At 39.1% G+C, this 22,743-nt stretch overlaps 1 protein-coding gene across 3 annotated transcripts in view; it reads right to left on the bottom strand.

Annotated features, from left to right (window-relative positions):
* FMR1 (fragile X messenger ribonucleoprotein 1) overlaps positions 1-21,228 on the bottom strand; it is a 59,379-nt gene extending 38,151 nt beyond the window's left edge. For 2 of the 3 annotated variants that reach the window (XM_073358397.2, XM_073358396.2), the window contains exons 1-7: positions 20,853-21,225; positions 10,090-10,142; positions 8,463-8,556; positions 6,344-6,415; positions 5,923-6,071; positions 3,469-3,562; positions 3,265-3,381 (exon numbers count right to left, since the gene is read on the bottom strand). In XM_073358397.2, the coding sequence (XP_073214498.1) occupies positions 3,265-3,381; positions 3,469-3,562; positions 5,923-6,071; positions 6,344-6,415; positions 8,463-8,556; positions 10,090-10,142; positions 20,853-20,903 (630 nt within the window). In that variant the 5' untranslated portion in view covers positions 20,904-21,225. Of the gene's footprint in view, positions 1-3,264; positions 3,382-3,468; positions 3,563-5,922; positions 6,072-6,343; positions 6,416-8,462; positions 8,557-10,089; positions 10,143-20,852 lie in introns of all 3 variants that reach the window. The other variant, XM_073358398.1, reaches the window with a different exon arrangement.
* Positions 21,229-22,743: the final 1,515 nt, after the last annotated feature.

The following is a 22,743-nucleotide window of genomic DNA, read 5'->3' on the forward strand; positions in this document are numbered from 1 at the left end:
ACTGAGCAAATCTGAGCTCAAATCATTGAAGTACAATAACCCCAATGAAACTTACAAATCTCCTTCCAGGGTAGAACTGCATTTTAAAAGATTAAAAAGCACTGTTTTGCTCTGTGACTGGGGTAACAATATATAAGGTGTAATTAAGGAAGTATCAATGGAATCAGAAAAGTTACATGGCATCCTTCTTACAAAACCTTATTTCCAAAGAATAAAATATTGACTGACAACTATCCATTACAAAGACTTCTCATGCCTTATAAAAAAATATAGATGTAATTAATTATCTTATGAGAGAGAGCTCTGCTGAAGAGTGACTGAGTGGTACAATGCCCAAGTCTTGTATTACTGCAAGCATAGTTTTTAGGCATATGCAAAAAGTGCATTTTTTTTGGGTCACGTTTATTATGAGGAAAACACATCTTCACTAGTGAAATTATCAAATTTAAGTGAATTGTTGCAAGTATCCAATTGCAGTTATGATAAAAACTAAATTTAAAATTTCAACTAAGAACAGTAAAAACAACAAGGAAGTTTTGCAATTAGATCATTCAGCATTTAATTCAACCTACCGCACAGAGGACAATTCTTAGGTAAAATTATGCACTATCCCCAAATGTCCGGGCGTAACAGAGCTAGTGAGAGTGGTAGCTAGCTTACAAAAAAAAATCCGATTTATTTGACGATTGATAACTGCACAACAATTTTGCATTTTAGTTCCTTTGTTCTCTGATGATAGAACAAATAAATACAAAATACGTAAAAAATCCAACAACAAAACTTGCTAGCCCATGAAAGTATATGTAGGAGAAAATTCGTTTTGGAAATAAAAACTGTCCCTTCACAATTTCTACCAATAGTAAATTGGCTTGGTGATCTCCTGCGGTTCACTGAATTAGTCATATTAGCATATGATGGATCTTTAAGACAAATATGAAACAAATGAAATAGTTATTATTCTTTATACATCAGTTTATTTTGAATTACTACCATGTTAATCGAAGTGTACATAAGTAGCAATCCACAAAAAAAAAAAAATCCCCAAATATCTATGATAAAACTGTTTTAAGTAAGCACTGCCAAGAGATAGGATATGTAAAAATGGCAAAAAAAAAAAAAAAAAAAAAAAAAAAAAATGCATGGAAAAAGATACATTCTGGTCACTTAAAATCATTTAAGCCATTTAAAAAAATAAACTGTTGATAGATATCACAGCCAAGTTTCATCCCACTATACTACAGCTATAGATTTATCCCACTATTATAGTGGATTCTCAACTGTTTTCCACCCAGGACCCCAAATCCATTCATGGTTTCTTGTCAGGATTTACTGAAATTCCCCAGTCCTTTGAGGTTGCAAAGACCCAATGGCTGGTTTTGAGTGGAAGCTGAAGGATGTCAGTGATAGCTGGTGTATGTCAGGAGGAGAGAGAATTAAGTTTAGGAACAAGGTGTTTCTGCTTCTTATCCATACAGTTATTAGCTCTGGGGAAGTAACACTTCAAGAGGCTGTGTCCTGAAGCACCACTTCCCCAGGACTTCACATTGCAAGGGACAGAGAAAAAGAATGGTGCAGTGGGGCTCAGGAAAGATCAACAGGACGGTGAGAGTGAGTTGCTCTTTTCTTAACTCATAGCTTGGTGCTAGTGCCTTCAAAATATACTACTCTTAGTTTCTCAACCTGTGGGATGTAACTCAACAGCAACATTCGTGTAATTCACTTGAGTTGTGAAGTCCTGCACTATGTTTCATTAAACTAAAATGAGAAATTAAAACCTCTGAAAATATAGGCTCTAACGTAATAGAACAGAGGTGCCATTTCCCAATATGAAATGTTACATAGTAATAATGGTACTTGATACAATGTTCTTGTCCGTACATCTCAAAATTCTTTACAAATGTGGATATTATCTTTGATTTACACTTAGGAAAGTAAGAAAAAGTTCATTCTACTATACAGCGAAGTAAGTATTTGCTTGCCCACTCTTTTCCCACGTACAAACACAAGTGAGCTTTCCAGCCACTCAACACACTCTTGAATCATAAGAATACAGTATGTCATATTTGTTGTATGTTGATTTGTGAACATTGTATCTACCAACTATAAATACTATCCCCTTTGCTTAGCCAACATCAGTAGTCTCATCACTCCCTTCATTTTCTTCTCCAATTCATTGTTGTGCTCTCTTTTATACCACACTCTAAAGCCCTTTATATTCCAGACTCCCACTCTAAACATTTTAAAACCTCATATATAAATCTGCTTTTTCTATAAAAGAAAATGAGTACTTGTGGCACTTTAGAGACTAACCAATTCATTTGAGCATAAGCTTTCGTGAGCTACAGCTCACTTCATCGGATGCATAAAGTGGAAAATACAGTGAGGAGATTTATATACACACAGACCATGAAAAAATACACATTGTAAGGAGAGTGACCACTTAAGATGAGCTATTACCAGCAGGAGAGTGGGGTGGGGAGAGAGAAAACCTTTTGAAGTGATAATCAAGGTGGGCCATTTCCAGCACATTTCTCCCCCCTCAACTGTTCCTCAGAGGTTCTTGTTAACTCCTGGAAATGTGCTGGAAATGGCCCACCTTGATTATCACTTCTAAAGGTTTTCTCTCTCCCCACCCCACTCTCCTGCTGGTAATAGCTCATCTTAAATGGTCACTCTCCTTGCAATGTGTATTTTTTCATGGTCTGTGTGTATATAAATCTCCTCACTGTATTTTCCACTTTATGCATCCGAAGTGAGCTGTAGCTCACGAAAGCTTATGCTCAAATAAATTGGTTAGTCTCTAAGGTGCCACAAGTACTCCTTTTCTTTTTGCGAATACAGACTAACACGGCTGCTAATCTGAAACCTGTTTTTTCTATGAGGGCTACAAACATTAACCCACATCAATGCCATGCTATAGCCACAGCCACCTATATTTAAAAACAAACATTCTAAATTATCACAGATCACTGGATTCCCCAGCATAGTGTTCTCAAATCTTGGCATTTTAGGGTCCAATCCTATGAAGCAATTATTCACTCCTACACATACCCCTGCTGACTCCAGTGGGACCAGATGCAAGATTAGACCCTTAAATTGTAAACTGCTGTCAGGGACTACATCTCTACCTGCACCTGGTAGAACACCGAGAATACTGGTACTTAATTATACCACCACCCATGTCAAAAACTCCTGCCAGCTATAAATGCACAAGTGTTTTCAGTACAGTATTCAGGTTATCTCCTGGAGAAACAGATAACATACCTCAAGCTGTTTACTAGCTTCTTCATTCCTCAATATCAGAGATAACTTGGTGCGAAGACTTCGAAAGTGCATATCAATCAGCATATTTGCTCGTTTTGTTGTTACTTCATTGATGGACTACATTATTGATAAAAAACAAAATAGTTGATAAATCCACTGTTCAAACAAACCCTTACAATAGGTAGTTAGGGAAATAGTACTTACCAAAATGATAAGCTGATAGTTTTCAGAATCATATATTACAGAAAATGCTCCAACTGCCTTTTTGAAGTCTTTGTGTGCAGACTCTTTGGCACACCTAAGAATAAAAATGTTACATATTTACAGAATGTTTATTTGATGTATTTGTGGCTCAACCATAAAATGTATCATCTTTGAAACTATTAATAGTAAAATATTTTCTTTGTAGAACACAAGGGTAGTTCTGTAAGTATGCTAAGTTAATATCTGAAAACTATAATTCCACTGGCACAAGTAGATATGGTAACCAGCACCTTTAAAGAAAATATGTGAATAAAAAGCTAGTTCAAATCTGCTGTGTGAAGAATCTGAACTTAAAGATACTCCTTTCTTCTGTAAAGGATGTAGACAATCTTTGGGGGAGGGGAGGTGGGAAACAAAGGAGAAGGCAGAACTTCCTTCCTGATTCAAATATACAAAATAGTAAAAGGAGATATTCCAAGTGTCTTTCCAGGCATGCATGCATGCATGATTTCTGAAGATGCTAAGCAAGATTAAAAGATTAGTGTTCCAAGTATTTTTTTGGTCTTCACAAGTGTGGGTATGTGCACACTAAACTTGTTTAAAGGATAATATATTTCTATTAAATGAACATTACTGATAGTTGATGGTAGAAATATAATTTATAATTTAAAGAAAAAATTAAGTAACTATTATTAATTCTAGTGGTTATAGTAGATTTAAGATTTAACACTTTGGATCCAATTCATTCACATATCAATAAAGGCTTCCCACACAATGACTCGTAACAACCATCAGAAAGTGTCATTAGAACCTTGAAACGTAGGTCATTCTTTTGGTCTTATGTAAAATATATTTTTCTTCTGCATTTCTGAATGTTAAGTTTTGTCATTTACATTTTAATTACATCTGGTTACATGTCCATATTTCTGTGATAACGACCACATTTAATTTTGAACAATTTATCATAGTTTTCACAGATTGCTCTCGCCACCTACTGTATTGGTATAAGCAAATCCTGAACTCTTCATCAAGTGATTCAGGAGGGTTCTCTTCACAAAATAGTCTAAGATAGATGGGTCTTATAATAAATAATGGTTGAATATTAAGGTTTTTTTCATCCATTTTTCCCATAACCAAGTTTTATAGTCTTAACTTTGTACTTCAGAAAAATATTTACTAAACTCTATCTAAACCGTATTAAGTACAGTTATTCTGCATTTGATTGATTAGTTGAATTTTCAATTAAATTTCATAAAACAGAGAGGCTTCAAGGAACTATTTCAATAGAAGTGCTCAGGTTAAAATGTCAAAGGTTTATGATTCACCAGAAATCTGAGATGAAATTATTTCTGTGTAATTCATTGCAGCTCATATGTTGTTCCTGCACATGACAGATTCATCTAACACTGCTTTCAGAAAGTGAAATGAGAGCTTTTTAGAAGAGAAACCATTAAGATCTTCTCTTTAAAAGCCTGTTTAATCTTAAATATTTAAAAAGAAAACCAGCTGTCTTTTTTTAATGTATCTGTTAGGACGGAGGATTTCGGATTCTATATTTTGCCTGCCAGAATTGATGATACAACAAATGAAAGCACTGTAAATGCATCCAGTTCTCTACTCAATATAAATGAGTAGCAGCAGGGTGCATAGGAGTTCACTAAATGGACTACAGAACATTCCACTAAGCCTATAATTTTGAAGGTTGGGGAGTGTTATGCAATAGAATATCTTTCTATAAGACCCCCTTCTCCAGTTCTGTTTCGGGTTATCTTTTAAAGTTACAAAGGGAAGTCAGAGTTTCAGCCGAGGTTTTTGAACTACATTCTCCGCAATTTTCAGGTAATTGACATGTCAGTATTCTAGAAGAGTCTCACAATTAGTTGTTCTTATTTCAAACCAGTAGATAGTTTCTGCCATTACTGATTTACTATTCAATTATTTGATCCATACATTCATCATTAAAATAACCTAAACTTAATAGGCAGCATGGGATTTTCCTCAGCCATTAAACATGTATTTATATAGACACTTGTCATATCCAAACTGCTTATCAAGTTAAAAAAATGTAAGTATTTTCATGTAGTTTTCAAATAACTTGATAAGATACATTCAATTCTTATCAAATTCATTTTTTCCTATTTATATCAGTAAACAGTAGAACAATGAAACAAAACACAACACATGGTTCTATACCCTTCAAGACTATGAAAACCCAAAAGAAAAAAAATTCTTTATTTCTGCAGGCTTGCAGTACCACTTCAGACATTATTTCCTGAAATGGGTCCAAACTGTAACACTGTTAATAATGTCTACATTTTCTGCACTTTCATCTGATAAATGTAGGAAAATCTCATTTAAACTATTAATGACAATTTTCAATTCCCTCTTCTCTGAGTTCTTACAGTCAAGCAAAATTTCAAAATAAATTATGTATACAAACAGATTTGTACTTACATTTGCCTTAAATCTTCTGGCACTTCCAGTTTGATCTTGTGAAAAGTATCTTTTGTTGCAGGTTTGTTGGGATTCACAGATCTTAAACGCTCAATTGTGACAATTTCATTGTATGTAGCATCACAGGCTGCATATTCTATTACATAAAACTGATATAAAAAATAATAAAATCATCCAAGCTACATGTTTAATGACAAGAACAAGAATTGTGCTATGACTACACTGAGTGTGAAGTATTCTTTAATTGTGCAAATAAACTGCACTTTTTTAGTTTTAGGTAAAAAGACACTCCTAATCAAACTTCCTACTACGGGGATAGCCTACATAGTTACTTAAGAATAAATTTAAAAAGAGAAAACTTCAAATCTGATGTCCAGACACTTGCAAAAGAAAAGAGAAATACATGTATATATATTCCTACCTCACCCTTTATCATTCTCACTTTAGCCAGCCACCAGCAACATGGTTCTTTTTCATTTGCTCTGGAATAAACCTAAACAAAAAAGTATAATGTACAACACTGCAAGATGAGAACTGCCTTATATTAATAAAGAAACTTGTGTAGAATTTGCATAAAGCACATCACAAGTCATGACTGATATTACCACTCCTGCTATGCAAGAGCTTTTCAAGCCAGTAAATTATATAAATTATATATAAAATGTAAACAAAGTGCCTAGTTCAAACACCATAGCAAATATAAAATTATAGCCCATATGAATCAGCAAAAAAGTCAGGACAATCCTGAAGTACTCAAAAAAGCAAAGGAATTCAGACTTATAGGCCAGCTAATATTTCAATTTCATCTATAACTCTTCTAATTACATACAGGTATTGTACGGGTCATGCCAGTGCACAATATTATATAGTCAGCAAATTGACATATAGAACCTCTCATATAACATCAATAAAACCAGCTTTATACTAAAAAGTGTTGCCAGGATAGCAATGTCAATTAGGGATGTGATGATTTTATGTTATTTTTTATACATCATAGCTATGTGTCAAAAGCCCTAGTGTAGATATAGTTTTATCAGTAAAGAAGTGGTTTTGCTGGCACAGTTTATTTTGCTCTCTGAACCAAAATAAGCTATATTTCCATATCAGCAAAACTTTTAAATTTAGACAACATTTAGGAAAGAAGTAAGAAGTTTAAACTTGTAAAATAAGGAAGTCGGATGGGTAATATTAGAGTGACCTTAATTTTTGTATATTATATTTTCTTAATTGTAATTCTGCAAGATTGAAAGAAGAAGTAATATGTTAATTGTTAACTCTGGCTTCAAAACAACTTCTTTTGATTGTTGCTCTTTGTGCCTTTGAAAATTACCCCACCCTCAATAATACCATACTATAACCCAACAGTTCTCAAACTGTGGTTTGGACCCCAAAGTGAGTTACAACCCCATTTAAATGGGATCACCAAGGCCTGTGTTCGACTTGCTGGGGCCTGGGACTGAAGCCAAAGCCCAAGGCCCACCACCCAGGACTGAAGCTGAAGCCAGAGTGCTCCAGCCTCTCCTCCTCCAACTTGGGGCTTGGGCTCCCTCTGCCCTCCCCACACTCTGGGCAGCAGGGCTCCGGCTCCCCCATACACACTTGAGGCAACAGGGCTCCAGCACCCACCCATCCGGGGTCATGTAGTAATTTTTGTTGTCAGAAAAAGGTTGCAGTGCAATGGAGTTTGATAACCACTGCATAATCTATCACATTACTGCCAACATCCTGTGACAAAAACAAGTTTTAATTTGCATACAATTACACGAATTTGCACAAAATACTGCCCAATTGCGCAAATGGCTCCAATTTCTCCATAAACCCTGAAATGAATAGTTCTGTGCCCCTTCAGCAACAGATCTGCCTATCCCCAGCTGTAAGTCAATTATGCAATCCAAGAGCTGGCCCCGGGTCAATTAAAGGTGTGCTTCCCAGCCCCTCAATTAATTCTCAATAAGTCGCACAATTATTTCTGGGGCCCCTGCCCACAAATCAACTCTGCATTCCCAGTCAATCAGCTGGGGAAGTGAGAAAGACAGCTAAATCACAAGCAGATGGGTTTCCCCCAGAGATTGAAAGGAAGGTCTGAAAACCCATCAAGTTGGCAGGTATGTTATCAATGGGCACTGTAGTATTTTTTAGTACATATTACAAAGTTGCTTTTTTATCTTGAGGTTTTACTTTATACATATAGGCCCTGTCTATACTGCTGAAACAGTTCTGGCTAACATGATTCAAATCCAAGCACATACTAACACAATTTCCTTCATCAATGAAGACATGAGGATCTAATTTACAGCACTGTTTCTAAGCCAATTGCTATCATTACCATGGAGGTCAGGGAAACAACTGTAGCATACAAATCCCTCAAGTGTCAAGGATGTGGTTTACAACTGTCAAAAGAAGCTCTTAAATAGACTCAGCATTATCTTCTATAACGTTTGATATCAATGAGATGGCGTAGTGTTCTACTTATTCCCAGTAACTTAGCTGACATTCTTTTCCTGTCACTAAAAAGGTACTGTTTAAAACATAATACATACCTCTACTTCATCACTTTCATTTATATCTTTATTATAGCCTGCAGGTGGTGGAAACCTCACATCATGGAATGGAATTTGTCTCTCTGGCTGCCAGCTGAAAAGAAAAATACAGTGATAGCTTGCACCTATGTACTTTCACTTTCTTTTTAAAAGGATGACCACAAGTGTTTTAGACCTGTAAAGTTCACATCTTTACTTTTCATACATTTTCACACAAAAACTTCATGAAATTTAAATTAACAGAATCTACTATAGAAATGTTGCAAAAAAAGTTTTTAAAATGTAGTTAAGCATCTTAAAACTAAAAGTAGTATTAAAACTGTATCAGGGACCTTACCACAAAATAATCCCCTCCTCCCCCGAAAATCAGTATTTTGCTTACAATACTGTCAAACACCTAGAAATTCTATTTTTATACTAAACAAATTCCAAATTCTTCTATTTTTGAATTTAAAAAATATTCCAAACTTTACTGAGTAGAACATATCAATAAAGCTGATCATTTAAAGGTGTGCAGTAAAGTATTGAAGATTTCATCAACTTAAGAAATATGTGCTGTATGCATCTTATAACCAGGCTAACACGGATATTCAAGCACAATAGCTTAAAGAAACAGACAGCTTGGAAATCTAGCTTTTTAAAAAAAGTTAAGTTTCAGATTTTACACCTTCTCTGAATCTCACGTCAACTTATTTTGGTTTAACAATCACATTTTTCTGTATCTTTAAATAATGTGTTTTTCTCTTCCCTGTTGCCATTTGAAAGACCCAAACAAATTAATAGGGAAAGTTCAATGACTTTATAGGAGAAACAGTAAAATTGACTATACACAGAGTATTGTACAAACTAAAAACAGAAAAAGAATTCTAATTTTAGTAAACAGTGATAGTATGTAAATTATTTTTTCCACACATAAGTATAACTTATGTTAAAAGCTTCCCTTCAAAATGCACTCTTTCCTCAGGTCCTATAACACCCAGGCCTTTAACAGGAGCTAGCAAGGAATGTCCCAGCATACACTTAGTGATGTGACCTCAACCACAAATATATGCTGGAGAAAGTTTATAGAGGCACATGTGCATTGTTTTCCTCCATTAAAAAACCAACAGATACATAAATACAGAATATTACCAAGATTTTCTCTTTTACTTGCCTCTAAGTGTATATATTCTTTAAAAAATGGAAAGGGGTGGGTAGCACATGGATTTCTTGCAAGGGGGGCTGCCAGAGGCCTCAGTGTTGATGCTGCTACATTTTAAAATCAACTCAGAATAACTTGGTGAGTCTAACAAGTCTAGTAACAAGAGATACAGGTTGAACTCATGGAACTGATTTTGAGCCACCCAAACATAATATATAACATTAGTAATACGGCAATGTTTACCTCTGTCTTTAATAAAACAAATTTATTTTATTACATCTTTCCTAAATAAAATTTTAAAATGAAATACAATAATTTTTATTGTGAAGAGCAATAGCATAAGCATTCAGATTTTAAATGTATTAATTTTTTTTACCCATACTGAAAAAGGCACTATTTATGTATTACTAAGTTAGAGACACATATTAAACAAACACAGTATTAGATTTAAACATTGTAAAAAACTAACATCAGCAGTACACTTACTTGTTTTCAAATGCAACTGTTATGGAATCTTCATGTACATCCTTTACAAATGCCTGTATGAAAAAAATAGTAGAATTATGGATAGCGCCTTTATTTTAAAAATACTGCCATCTTAACGGTTCTTTTTTCCACTGACACCACTGAAACTCAAAAATTAAGTCTGTTTTAAAATCATCTCTCTCTAATTTTGCAGTATTTTCCTAGAAGATGGGACTATAGAGACAAAGTTGCTGACATCTTTGTATTCCCCTGGTTTATGGGCACCAACCAGTACACTGATGTGCTTATGCAGTACTCAAATCATACATGCACTATTTTCTTTTCACTTTCTTTCTTACACTTCAAACAGAATATACAACAGAATGTATAAATGTTAAATGCATTATGTATAGTTACTTAATATGTTGTGTTAAATAAGGTTTACCTAAAATTCTACATTTCCTGTAGTTCTGACTGTAGAACTGTGGTGTAAATCAAAAATCCCAAAAAAATTTTATTCCCCACCCCCATATCCCAATACTCAGCTCTCTGAGCTCCCTCCCCAGCTCCCTTCTCGCCCCAAAACAAGTTCCAGTAACACCAACAAGACCCAGTTATACCCAATTCACCCAAGCTTTAGCCAGATTCCCTTCAATGCTATTGCCTGGCGCTCAGCAACTTCCTTTCTAGATTAATTGAAGTGGGACACACTATATCCTTCCCTCCATTTTCCTCCTGAGGTGGTGGCTCTGTAAATATTTCATCCCTAAGCTTCTCCTTTGGGATAATACGGAAAAGACTTTAGAGGGCCTACTGAACAGAGAACTGAACTGTGACTCAGGAAACCTGGATTCTATTCTCAGCTCCACCACTGGCCTGCTGGGTGACCATGGGAAAGTCTCTCTGACTTCCCATGCTTCACAATGTTTACGTTTCCCTATCTGTAAAATTATGATATCGATACTCATCACTTTTGTAAAGCATCGATGATATATGTACTGATGAAAAGTGTTACACAGAAAGTTATGTGGTATTATTCAGAGCCTCCAGATAATCATGGTTATGTGGAAGGGAGAGGGGTAGAAATTTTGAAATTTCTTCCACTAACTAAATGCCTACAAAAGAACTTTTGCAAGTGTCTAAAATAGAAATAAATAAATGTAATTGTGTTGAAAAACTATGATAATTGATGATAGGTAGCATGGGTTTTCTGCTTCCACTTGTCCATATAAGAAGTTGATTCATGTGTGTATTCAGGAAAGTAGATGGGGAAGGGGGACATGAATGAAAGGACTATGCTAGTTTGTTCTACTAACAGCGATGGCATTTTTAGCACATCAGTAAAATGAAAATAATCTTGACCACTGACAATGTTCAAGATTATTTACACCAAATATTATGTGGAACATTTAACCTTCCCCCAGTTTTGAGACTTTTAGTGAAACGAGGGGACACTTTTATAATTCATATTCCATAGTAACTTCACTTTTCTTCCAAAACAGAAGCACCTAAGTGTCAAACAAGAGAATCAAGAGTGACTACTGCTAAGATGAAGTGACATAGGTGTACATGAATACAGCTATGATTCTAGCAGGAAGTTCAATACTGGCTCAATAACCTGCAATGAACTAATAATCTCTTTTGAGCTGAGGTCAAAGCAAAGTGAAAAAGAGCAAAGCCACAGTTAGTCTCTGGAGCCCCTTTCGCAGTATGTCCACCCTTTAAAACACTCAAGGAACATTAAAGGAACCATTAAAGTTATTTATATCGAAGTACCTTCAGAAAGGACACAAACTGGTTATAAAATTTGGCCATATCACTTACAAAGCCTCCCTTTCCATACATAGCAAAAATACAGTTAATATTTTTCTCTGGCATAACAGAAAACAAATCTAACATCAGAGCTCAGCGTCTCACACATGCTGAGATAGGTATAGAAATAGTATTTACATAAGACAACAGAACTTTAGGTTCACATACACCCATATGGGTATTGCAAATTTTGCATACATCTCATATCCATCTTTGCTCTTGTCTTGGCTTATACTAAGTCCAGGACAGCAGCAATTAAGGATATGCATTCGACAAATCTTAGGATAGACTTGCCCCATTCTGAAACAGTGAACACATTTTCAAATGTGTGTCATGTGCAGGTATGAATCAGCTATTGATCTAGATCAGGGGTAGGCAAACTTTTTGGCCTGAGGGCCGCATCGGGTTTCTGAAATTGTATGGAGGGCCCGTTAGGGGAGGCTGTGCCTCCCCAAACAGTCAGGCATAGCCCGGCCCCCGCTCCCTATCCGACACCCCCTGCTTCTTGCCCCCCGACAGCCCCCCGGGACTCCTGCCCCATCCAACCCCCCTGTTCCCTGATGGCCCCCCAGGGACCCCTGCCCCATCCAACCACCCCTTCTCCCTGACCCCTTGCCCCTAACTGAACCCCCCACCCCATCCAACCCCCCCTCTCCTTCCTGACTGCCCCCCCAGGACCCCTGTCCCCATTCAACCCCCCGTTCCCTGACCCCATTCAACCGCTGACCACTCCCCGAACTCCCCTGTCCTCTAGCCAACCCCCCTGCTCCCTGGAGCACCAGTGGCTGGCAGCGTGGCTGCACCAGGACAGGCAGCTGTGCCACGCAGCACAGAGTACCGGGTCAGGCCGGGCTCTGCAGCCCCGCCGCCCAGAGCATTTCCCCAATGATAAGGTGAGGCTGCGGAGGAGGAGGGACAGCAGGGAAGGGGCCGGAGGTGAGCCTTTCGGGCCAGGATCTCAGGGGCCAGGCAGGACGTGGCCCATGGGCCTTAGATTGCCCACCTCTGATCTAGATATTAACAGACATGGATGCCTTGACATCTGAAGTATACTGTAATCACTACCACACATTGTATAAACCTATCATTCTGCAGAAAGGCAAAAGAGCAGGTCTATGTACTATTAGTAATAGTCACCTATGCAAAAGCAAGGATAATCTTATCAAAATTATCTGATTACATCATGAAAATATACATCTTAAATCAAGAACCCCAAACTACTCGAGTGAAAAAGTAAGAATGACAGATATCAGTGCCAGCAGGAAGAACTTGAACTTCTTAATCTTTTTGGTTTTCATTGAACCATAATAGGATAAATGTTATATGTCTTTTTTAGTACGAAGAAACACTGAGTAGAAGCCTTTCCCTTTACAGTGCTGAGCACTTCGCCATCTTTAAGGACTCCTGAAGCTGTTCTAAACACTGAACATGGTCCATGAAAAATACAGGAAATGGCATGGAGTGAACTGGGATAGGGTTGGGTGGGAGCAGAGAGAGTAATTGGCTCTTCTATCCAAACTCAACAATTGCTAGGATGTGTTAATTCCACCACATCCAATAAGGAAACGGCTCAAATAGCCCTAGAAAGGGAATTACAGAAAGAAGGGTAGTCAAATTGAAGACAAGCTCTGTGTTCTTAAAACAATCCATCAAATGTTTTGCTTGGAAAAAGTGAAGGTCACATGAGCAACTGATTAGGACAATAACCTTTGAGGGGGATGTTTTTTCCTTTCTTCTCATAGGCTTTAGTCTGAAGTTCAGGTAGGTTGAATGGTAACCCCCTGCCATAGTTACTCTCTGTGGTAGCAGAAAGAGGAGGTTGTTGAACCTTTCTAGCTTGACTGAAGATGACTCAGAGATTGTGCAGAGGATTTAGCATCTATTATTTTCTTTGAGTCTCATCTGTTTTCTTACCATACACATTTTCCACAGAAAGGAAATTTTCAGCGTGGCTTAAGCCTCAACCAAGAGACATGAACACTTAAAGCCAGGAACACTGAAGAGCAATACCCATATGTAACTGCTCTTGCTGTGATGTCCGTATGTGTGGATGCCAAATCCGTCTAATGTCTTTCACTGTCTTCCTCTGTTCCTCTATCAGATGGCCCAGAGAAAAAAGCACCTAGTCCCAAAGCTGATATAAAGTTAAATGTTGATGGACTGGGAAAACTGGAATATAAAGATGCAGAGATATGTATATCTCAGGCTCATAGGTGTATGGGTAAGGAGGGATGGAAGACTAGCCTGAGCAAACATGCATGACAGATAGTAGAGTGTGAAACATACTAAAGGTAGAGGGAGACTAAGATGAAGGAAAACAGGGGGAAGATAAAAGGTTGGAGTAGATATAACATCAAGAGGAATGATGTTCAGAAAGAAGTCAGGGGAGCGAGGAACAGACCATGAGAAGAACATTTAGATTATTAGTGGCCACTATCAATTTTTTTTTTTTTTTTTTTTTTTTAGGAACTAATGAGCAGAAAGGTTTGCCCTTACTGCTTGAGAGCCATAGAGCACAAAAACAGAAAGCACATAATATAGAGCAGCCTCCAGAAAAATTGAAAATAACTAAAGTTGTTCACTCTCCCCGACATGAAAAACTTAATGTGGTGCACTTTCATCATGGCAACTGAACAACATTAAATCCCTGTGCTTGACATTACTAACATAAATAAATAAATAAAACCTTTCCCTTCAACATATTGATGCTACTGGAGGTCTCAAATGTGTCAACATTCACAAACTCTGCAAAATAAAGTTTTACTTTCAGTGATCCAAATATGGCCTAAATTTCATTATTAGTCATTTTACAAATGTAAAAGTTATGCTACTGTAAACACCAATATATATATTATTTCAGTGCCCAAAAGTATGCTAGGCATGTCACATGAACAATTCAAGATATGGTACCTGTCCCAAGGAGTTTAAAGTGTAAAATCAGATGTAATAACTGGAGATCAGAAAGAGGGGGCAGGGGAGGGGCAAGAAAAAGAGCAGGGATAAAGGTTATGGTAAGAAAAATGTTCAGTTACTCAGTATGGCATATGCACATATTGACCATACTATTAAATTAAGTGTTAGGGGGGTTAAATTAATCATTTAACTTGCTGCTCATGGATGGCTGAAGTAATTTTTTTCTTCAAAGGAATCAGAAAGAGAAAAGTGAGCCAATTTGGCTAACAAGCCTGGAAAAGGCATTCCACATAGAGTAGCAGAATGGCAAAACGTCACAAAGGAGCATCAGGGGAAGGAAACAAAGGGAATGTCCAGGCTGGCACCTTTAGAAGGATGGAGGGGATGGGAATTGACAGAAACGGAGACAAGGTTGGAGATATCTGTTGGGGATGAATTACGTAACCTTCAAAGAAGGGACAAGGAACTACAATAGGGAGCTGGGGGGAATTCTGCAGGATGTGACGGGACTAAAACAACAAATGACAAAGATTATTTTAACATTAGCAGTTTGGATGGAGACAAGTTCAATATCCAGAAATTGAAAATAAAAATTGCAGTCATTGAGGGAATGGACAAGCAATTTAACCATTAGGAAAGAAAAAAAAGGGGCAGATTTTAATATTGTTATGGAAGAAGAAATGGCAAGATTTGGCTACAGACAGGAAGTGGATGGAGAAGTCAAAAATGGATCCACGTTACAGACTGACAGGATGCTAACAGGTTTCAGAGTAACAGCCGTGTTAGTCTGTATTTGCAAAAAGAAAAGGAGTACTTGTGGCATTATGCAAGGTAGCCTATTTCCTCTTGTTTTTTCCTACCCCCCCCCCCAAGATGTTCTGGTTTAACTTGGATTTAAACTTGGATAGTGGTCAGTTTGGATGAGCTATTACCAGCAGGAGAGTGAGTTTGTGTGTGTATGGGGGTGGGGGGGATGTGAGAAAACCTGGATTTGTGCTGGAAATGGCCCACCTGATGATCACTTTAGATAAGCTATTACCAGCTGGACAGTGGGGTGGGAGGAGGTATTTTTTCATATTCTCTGTGTATATATAAAGTCTGCTACAGTTTCCACGGCATGCATCCGATGAAGTGAGCTGTAGCTCACGAAAGCTCATGCTCAAATAAATTGGTTAGTCTCTAAGGTGCCACAAGTACTCCTTTTCTTTCAGGATGCTAACAGTATATCAACGGCAAGAGATAATGGAGGTAATGGAGTGTCTTTCAGGAAAAGCAATCAGTATATTCCAACCCCACTGGCATAGGATTGATCCCATTAAACAGCTGCATACAACATTTTCTTATCTAATTTGAATAATTGAATATGCTCACAGCTAAATTTTTTTTAAGTGACCTCTTTGGTCACTTGCAACAGAAGTCCCACAGACACACCTACTTTAGAAGAAAAAGATACCAAGTTTTAATCAACATCTTATGTTGGCATCAATTTTACATGTGAGACTAGTATTATGGGAGACAGGATTAAGCTATATAGTTTTATAATGCATTTAAACATTATGAACACAGTAAAAGACCTAACACTGGTAATTTTCAGTAAAACTACATAAAACTGAAACAAGTACACTACTGAATGTCTTACTTTGTATACTGTATTGTGCCTTCTACCGCATCTGTATTCATTACAGAAAAATACTTATGGATAGGCATCATGGTTTTCAAGATTGAACACAGAGCTGGAAGTCAAGAACTCCTTAGTTCTAAATCATATTTCCATCAATAACTCAGGGAGCAGCCTTCAACAAGTCACTTAACCTATCTACAAAATTAGGATAATAAAAATTATCTACTTACTTTGTGGAGGTGTTAGAGGGCGTTAATATTTGTATAATTCTTTGAAAATATAAAGTACTAAGATATTATATTAAAATCAGTTCTCTAATATACTGTAGAAAAATAAACTATAGTTATATTATTAACAGCATCCTTTATATTCTCCCTATGCAACTGAAATGAACACCATTTTCTAAAACTGTCACTCAACTGCAATTTTTACTTCTTGAAGTACTTTGACAGGGAATAAATGTTTAGAGGGAAGGACATTAAAACATCACCAATTATTTTGTATATGAGGCTGCAGAACAAGTGGGTTAAACCCGCTTATTAATTTGTTCCCTAGTGTAAATTTTACATTAGATGTAAATTTTGTACCATGACACCCCACACTGAAACACATACCATTCAAAAACTGTAAGTGTACTTAAGTATTCCTCTCTGAAAATAAAACACTGTACAGCACATATATATTAGTGATGTCCGTGTGACAAAATGCATTTATCTTGCATCTTTGACTATTTTACCTGCACTATGCCCATTAATGCCATATCAGCCAGCACTTAAAATTTTTAACTGTCCAAAGAGATTCAGGTCCAAAGAGATTCAGGTCCAAGCCACAAAAGTCAGGCTTATTTCAAATATGCCTAAAGTTCATATATTTTCAAAATCTGAGATTTTGGGTCAGGCTCTTCTACAGCTACAAACCTCTGAACAGCTTTAAAACAGCCATTGAAAAAGAAATATACACACAAAGTAGTGTAAAAAATGTTTTCTATCCTCAAACATGGAACATTCACCCCCAGTTGAACGGGTCTGAGTGACAATGGGACCAGCAACAGTTCTAAGTTCAACATCTCATGTCAACAGGGATCGCTAGAAATAAGCGTCCTACATTTCATATGTGCTGAGCACTCTCAGCTCCCATTGCAATGTGAATAAGAGCTCAGAGTTCTCATCACTTCTGAAAAACCAGGCCAGAGAGCTTTACCCATTTGAAAGCTAGAAATCCTACCTTTTACATAAAAAGAAAAGGAGTACTTGTGGCACCTTAGAGACTAACCAATTTATTAGAGCATAAGCTTTCGTGAGCTCACGAAAGCTTATGCTCTAATAAATTGGTTAGTCTCTAAGGTGCCACAAGTACTCCTTTTCTTTTTGCGAATACAGACTAACACGGCTGTTACTCTGAAATCTACCTTTTACATGTGATTTGGTACTCGTTTCTAGCTATGACAGGCTATGAGGTATCTGTCCTTAGATTTGTGACACTAAGATTTATAAAACCTATTTTAGATCATTAAACAGTGTGTATACTGAAGTAAATATTAGATGCCAAACAGACCAAGACCCCACTGTAATAGACACAGTACAAATAAAAGCTTCCCCAATTTTAAGTTACCCTTTTCCCCTCCACTAATACAACTGGACTTACAGTATTAAAAACAACCTTGGCGTCTGGTAAAGGGATAAAAAATATCCAACATTTTTAAAAGCTCTCCATTATATTACTAAAACATTTTCTTTTAATATATATGGCATAAAAGTAGTATTACTGATAGTTGGTGTTACTGGTATGATGAGACTACTGACCTTCATTTGGGATAACCTAAATAATTCTTTGTAAGCTTTGCCACTCAAATACATGGTCATTCCCTAACTCATGCCAGTAAATGTCTTCATCCTTTGTCTTGTACTCCATACATACTAGCATGTACCCTGATTTAATGTATTTACAGTATTTTTGCTAAGGGTCTTCCAATCAGAGTGAATTAAGGTGGTTTTATAGTACTAATTGTAGGATGATCACTAGATATTAACATACCATAAAATGAAATGGGATGATGAACAGTTTTACAATATTATAACTCTAGAGGGATCCATCAAGATGCTGCTTGAAGAAATTTCTTATTTTCCCATTGGGATAGTCTTGTGTTTAAGCTGTTCTGTTCCTGGTCCCCATCAGAAATTTAGTATGATGTTAGGCAAGCCATGTAATTCTGTGCCTCAGTTTCTCCATCTGTAATATAGGGATAATCTGACATCTGACAGGGCAGCATGAGAATTAATTAATAAGTGCAAGGGGCTTGGGTATTATGGTAATATAAAAAAAGATATAACTAGAATGATAAACCATGCCTTTTTTGTTAAATACTAATCTCAGAGTATTGTTTTCTCTAAGTAACCTTTGCATCAGAGTTGATCATTTTGCTTGCCATTTTAAACCTTTCTTATTTACCCTTCCTATTTGCTAAAAAGAGCTTATATGAATTCTAAAATATAAGAAAAATATATTTTTTTTCAGAGAAATGTTGTAAAATAGTCTGGATGTACTAAATGATGTTCACATTTAGTAAACAAACTCTCAGTTTATGGAACAAATAGAGTAACTCATGAACCAATGAAACCTTCCATTCATCATCCACCTAACTTGTTCTGGGACCAGAAATGTTGGTAATAAAATAAAACGTGCTGGGTTACATGATCACCTTATTTTTTTATTATTATTAGTAGTAGAGTAAAAAAAAATGGAAGGGATCAAGAAATTTACAATATTTCCCAAGCGGAGAATTTTCTGCACTGATATCATTCAAATAAAGTACATGAAATTGACTTTATATCTTCTCTGTCATCTTGTCACAGTAGTATATATTTTTAATCAATTATTAACTAGAGAGTACATGTTTTAAATGACCTCTTTCTACAAAGCCTGCCTATGATATATAACGCATTTAATTACTGGTGCACAATTAGATAAAAAGCTACTGTCATTTAAAAACCCTTTTTAATTCCTAAAATGCATACTTCATATTCTCAGTTATCTTTTGAACAATCATCATCAACCCAATAAAGAAAAAACGAAGAAAAGACAAAGAAAAAAGGGACTTATGTGAGTGTTCAATATTTTATTTCCTAGTACTTCTATACAGATCTGGGATTTCAATTGGAACACTCCAGACCCAACAGATGCTCTATTTGGCACTCATATATTCTCTCCTTACTATGAAAACACATGAGATGGCATCAAATATGAAAACATCTCCCTCCAGATATTTTAAGGAAAAAACCAAAGATTTTAAACAGAATTAACTTTTAAAAATCTGTATATACTGGTATATACATTTTAGACCACTAGAACTCAATATTATCTAGGTCCCTGACCCACCTTCCTACCTCTCACATGCTATAATACGTTATGAACTATTCAGTTCCATCCATCTCCAGTTTATTAACAAACACAGGACACAGCTGAATATTAGGCCCAATTCTTGAAGGCACTAAGAACATCCAACACCCATATGAGCGGAGTGCTCAGCACCTTGCAGGAACAGGCCAGACCCATTCTGGTTAACTGTACTTTGACCAAGGGCCTGAATCCACGACAGCTGACTCCAATGGGAGTAGGCCCTAGCCCAACGTTTTGCTCATGGTTTTGGTTTTTTTAAATCTTCTGGATCACAGACACTGCAACCCAAATGATGTTCTACTGTAAACTGACCAATGCTCTTCATTTCATGTAACCCCAGTGGCAACAAGCAGCAGGAATAACTGGCAGTGCCCGAGGTCCACCCTCAGTGAAGGCTCTCCCCACCACCAATGCACACACGCCACCACGTTCACATCCAACAGGCTAAACCACGTTTTCAGTGGGAGACGTATTCGGCCAGTAACGTTTCCAGGACCTCGGAGCAGGCCTGAAGGCCAAGGGATGCGCCAAGCCAGGTCGGCGCGGGCATCCCTGACCGCAGCATTAACAGCGCCACCGGGAGCGGCGTTTCATCCCGAGGGCCCGGTTAACGAGCTTCCGGGGGGGGGGCCGCCCGGCAGGGGCTCGCCGGGGTGCGACGCAAGGCCCCTGGCACGGAGGCTCTGCTCAGCCGCGGATCCCCCAGCGCGCTACGGGGGGAGAGGCCCAGCCGGGCCCTCTTCATCTCCCCTCGCACCCCGGGAGCGGCGAGCCCAGGCCTCCCTGCCCCCACAGAGCGAAGGTCTCATAGGCCCGAAGCCTCCGGGCCCCCGAGCTCCCTCTGTCCAAGGCGGCCTCCCTCCTTCGTCCGCCCGCCCCGCTCCGCTCCCTCCCCTCAGGTGGGGGGGGGAGGGACCGGCTCTCCCAGGCCGCCGTCTAGGCCAGGCCTCTCTCCCTTCCCCATCGGCGGGAGGAGCCGCCGCCGCCTCCTGCCCAAGGCCCCGCGCTCCCTCCCCTGAGGCCCGGCCCCGGCGCGTGGTACCTTGTAGAAGGCCCCATTGGAGCCCCGCACCTCCACCACCAGCTCCTCCATGTTGTGCCGCGGCGGCTCGGCGCGGGATGCCCAGGCCCGGCGCCGCCTCTCTCTCTCCGCGGGAGGGGGGCCTCGGTTCGCTCCGTAGCCGGACGGGCGGGGGCGGGTCGGCTCCGTTCCTCGCCCGCGGCTGCCCGGAAATGAAAGCGAAACGGTCACCACCCGGCGGCGCGCGGGGAACAGGGGAGCGGGGCGCCCGCTTAGAATGTAAACATTAAACCCGCATCACGTGACGGGCTCCGCTGGAGAGGGGGAGGGGCGGGGAATTAACTCGCGCGAGCACGCCCCGCTCGCGGCCAACTAACGGCCAGCCGGCCACACCCCGCCCTCACACACACACACACACAGCCGCGCTAGCGGCGTGCACGCAACCGAACCTCACGGCGCTACGGCGTCCCACCCCCTCCGGCCGCGCTCTGAGCGACTGCACCGCCACCCAATGGCGGCACGCCATGGACGCGTGCGGCGGCCAATGGGAACGCCCGTCGGGGAGGCCCTGTGACTCGGGGAGGCGCAGGCTGCCGTGGGCTTTCAAAGGGGCCCCTCAGCGCCGTGACCGGCCCGGCCCGAAGGATTGAGCCGGGGGGCGGGGTGGGGCTTGTCCAGAGACATAACGGTGATGGTGGGGCCCGTGGGACGGGGGAAGGCTGGGGGAGACGGGGGCTGAGGAAGGAGGCTTCCTGCAGCCTGGGGAGCCGCACGGCTGGCGCCGCGGGGCGGTCTGCGGGGGGCGCCAGGGCCTCGGTTTGTAGGTATTAAAGAAGGCCCCTTTGCAGCTGCGTGGTAAGCTGGGTCATCAGCTGACTCGCGCGGACTAACAGCGGGGTTTGCGCTTCCTGTTTGGCCTGAATGTCAGACCTGGCAGCGGCTGAGATCTAACCCCGTCTCCGTTCCTCGTGCTGGGGGGCAAAGGGGGGGGGGGCGGGGGCTTGGGTCTGGTCCCTGCCATTTCTCAGGAGCTGTTTCCCCTTCTGGAATATTTTAAATGTTCCGCAGATCCAATCTGCAAGAGATTTTCGGGAGCCCCTGTTACCTAGAGGTGGCATTGTTGGGGAATAAAGTGTTGGTGGTATTAAGTAATTTCCACTCTCTTTGCTTGGACATTAGTCGAAAGCACCATGCAATACAACAAATAGATATGTTTCATACAAACGGCATCCCAAAATAGTATGTAAAAATGTATGCATACAGTTCAAGTGAAGTATTATCTATTGCTTCTGCACAGCTTGACTGTACACAGATGGTCTGGATGAATCTTCATGATGTATGGTATATGTTCTTGGTGCTGTTCAGTAATCCTACATCAAGGCACTCAGTCTTGATAGTACAGAAATTTCATGTTTTGTAAATGTTCCTTTTGATTCAATGGCTTCCTTTGAGAGTTACAGAAATACTGTCTCTATGTCTTTCTTAGGGCTGTATCTGATTTTACCTCCTACTAGCTGTAGGATTTATTTAAATGTGTAGTGTGTGCTGTTTAAATACATTATGTACAATAGAACCTCAGAGTTATGAACACCAGAGTTTCAGTCAACCACATGCCTAATTTGGAACTGAAAGTACATGATCAGACTGCAGCAGAGACCAAAAAAAAAAAAGGGGGGGGGCAAATACACTACAGTACTGTGTTAAATGTAAGCTACTAACAAAAGGAAAAGTTTTAAAAAAGATTTGACAAGGTAAGGAAACTTTCGGTGCCTGTTTCATTTAAGTTAAGATGATTAAGAGCAGCATTTTTCTTCTGTATAGTAAAGTTTCAAAGCTGTATTAAGTCAATGTTCAATTGCAAACTTTTGAAAGAACAACCCTAATGTTTTGTTCAGAGTTATGAACAACCTCC

The sequence above is a fragment of the Lepidochelys kempii genome, chromosome 9 (assembly GCF_965140285.1).
Source record: "Lepidochelys kempii isolate rLepKem1 chromosome 9, rLepKem1.hap1, whole genome shotgun sequence".
NCBI lineage: Eukaryota > Metazoa > Chordata > Testudines > Cheloniidae > Lepidochelys > Lepidochelys kempii.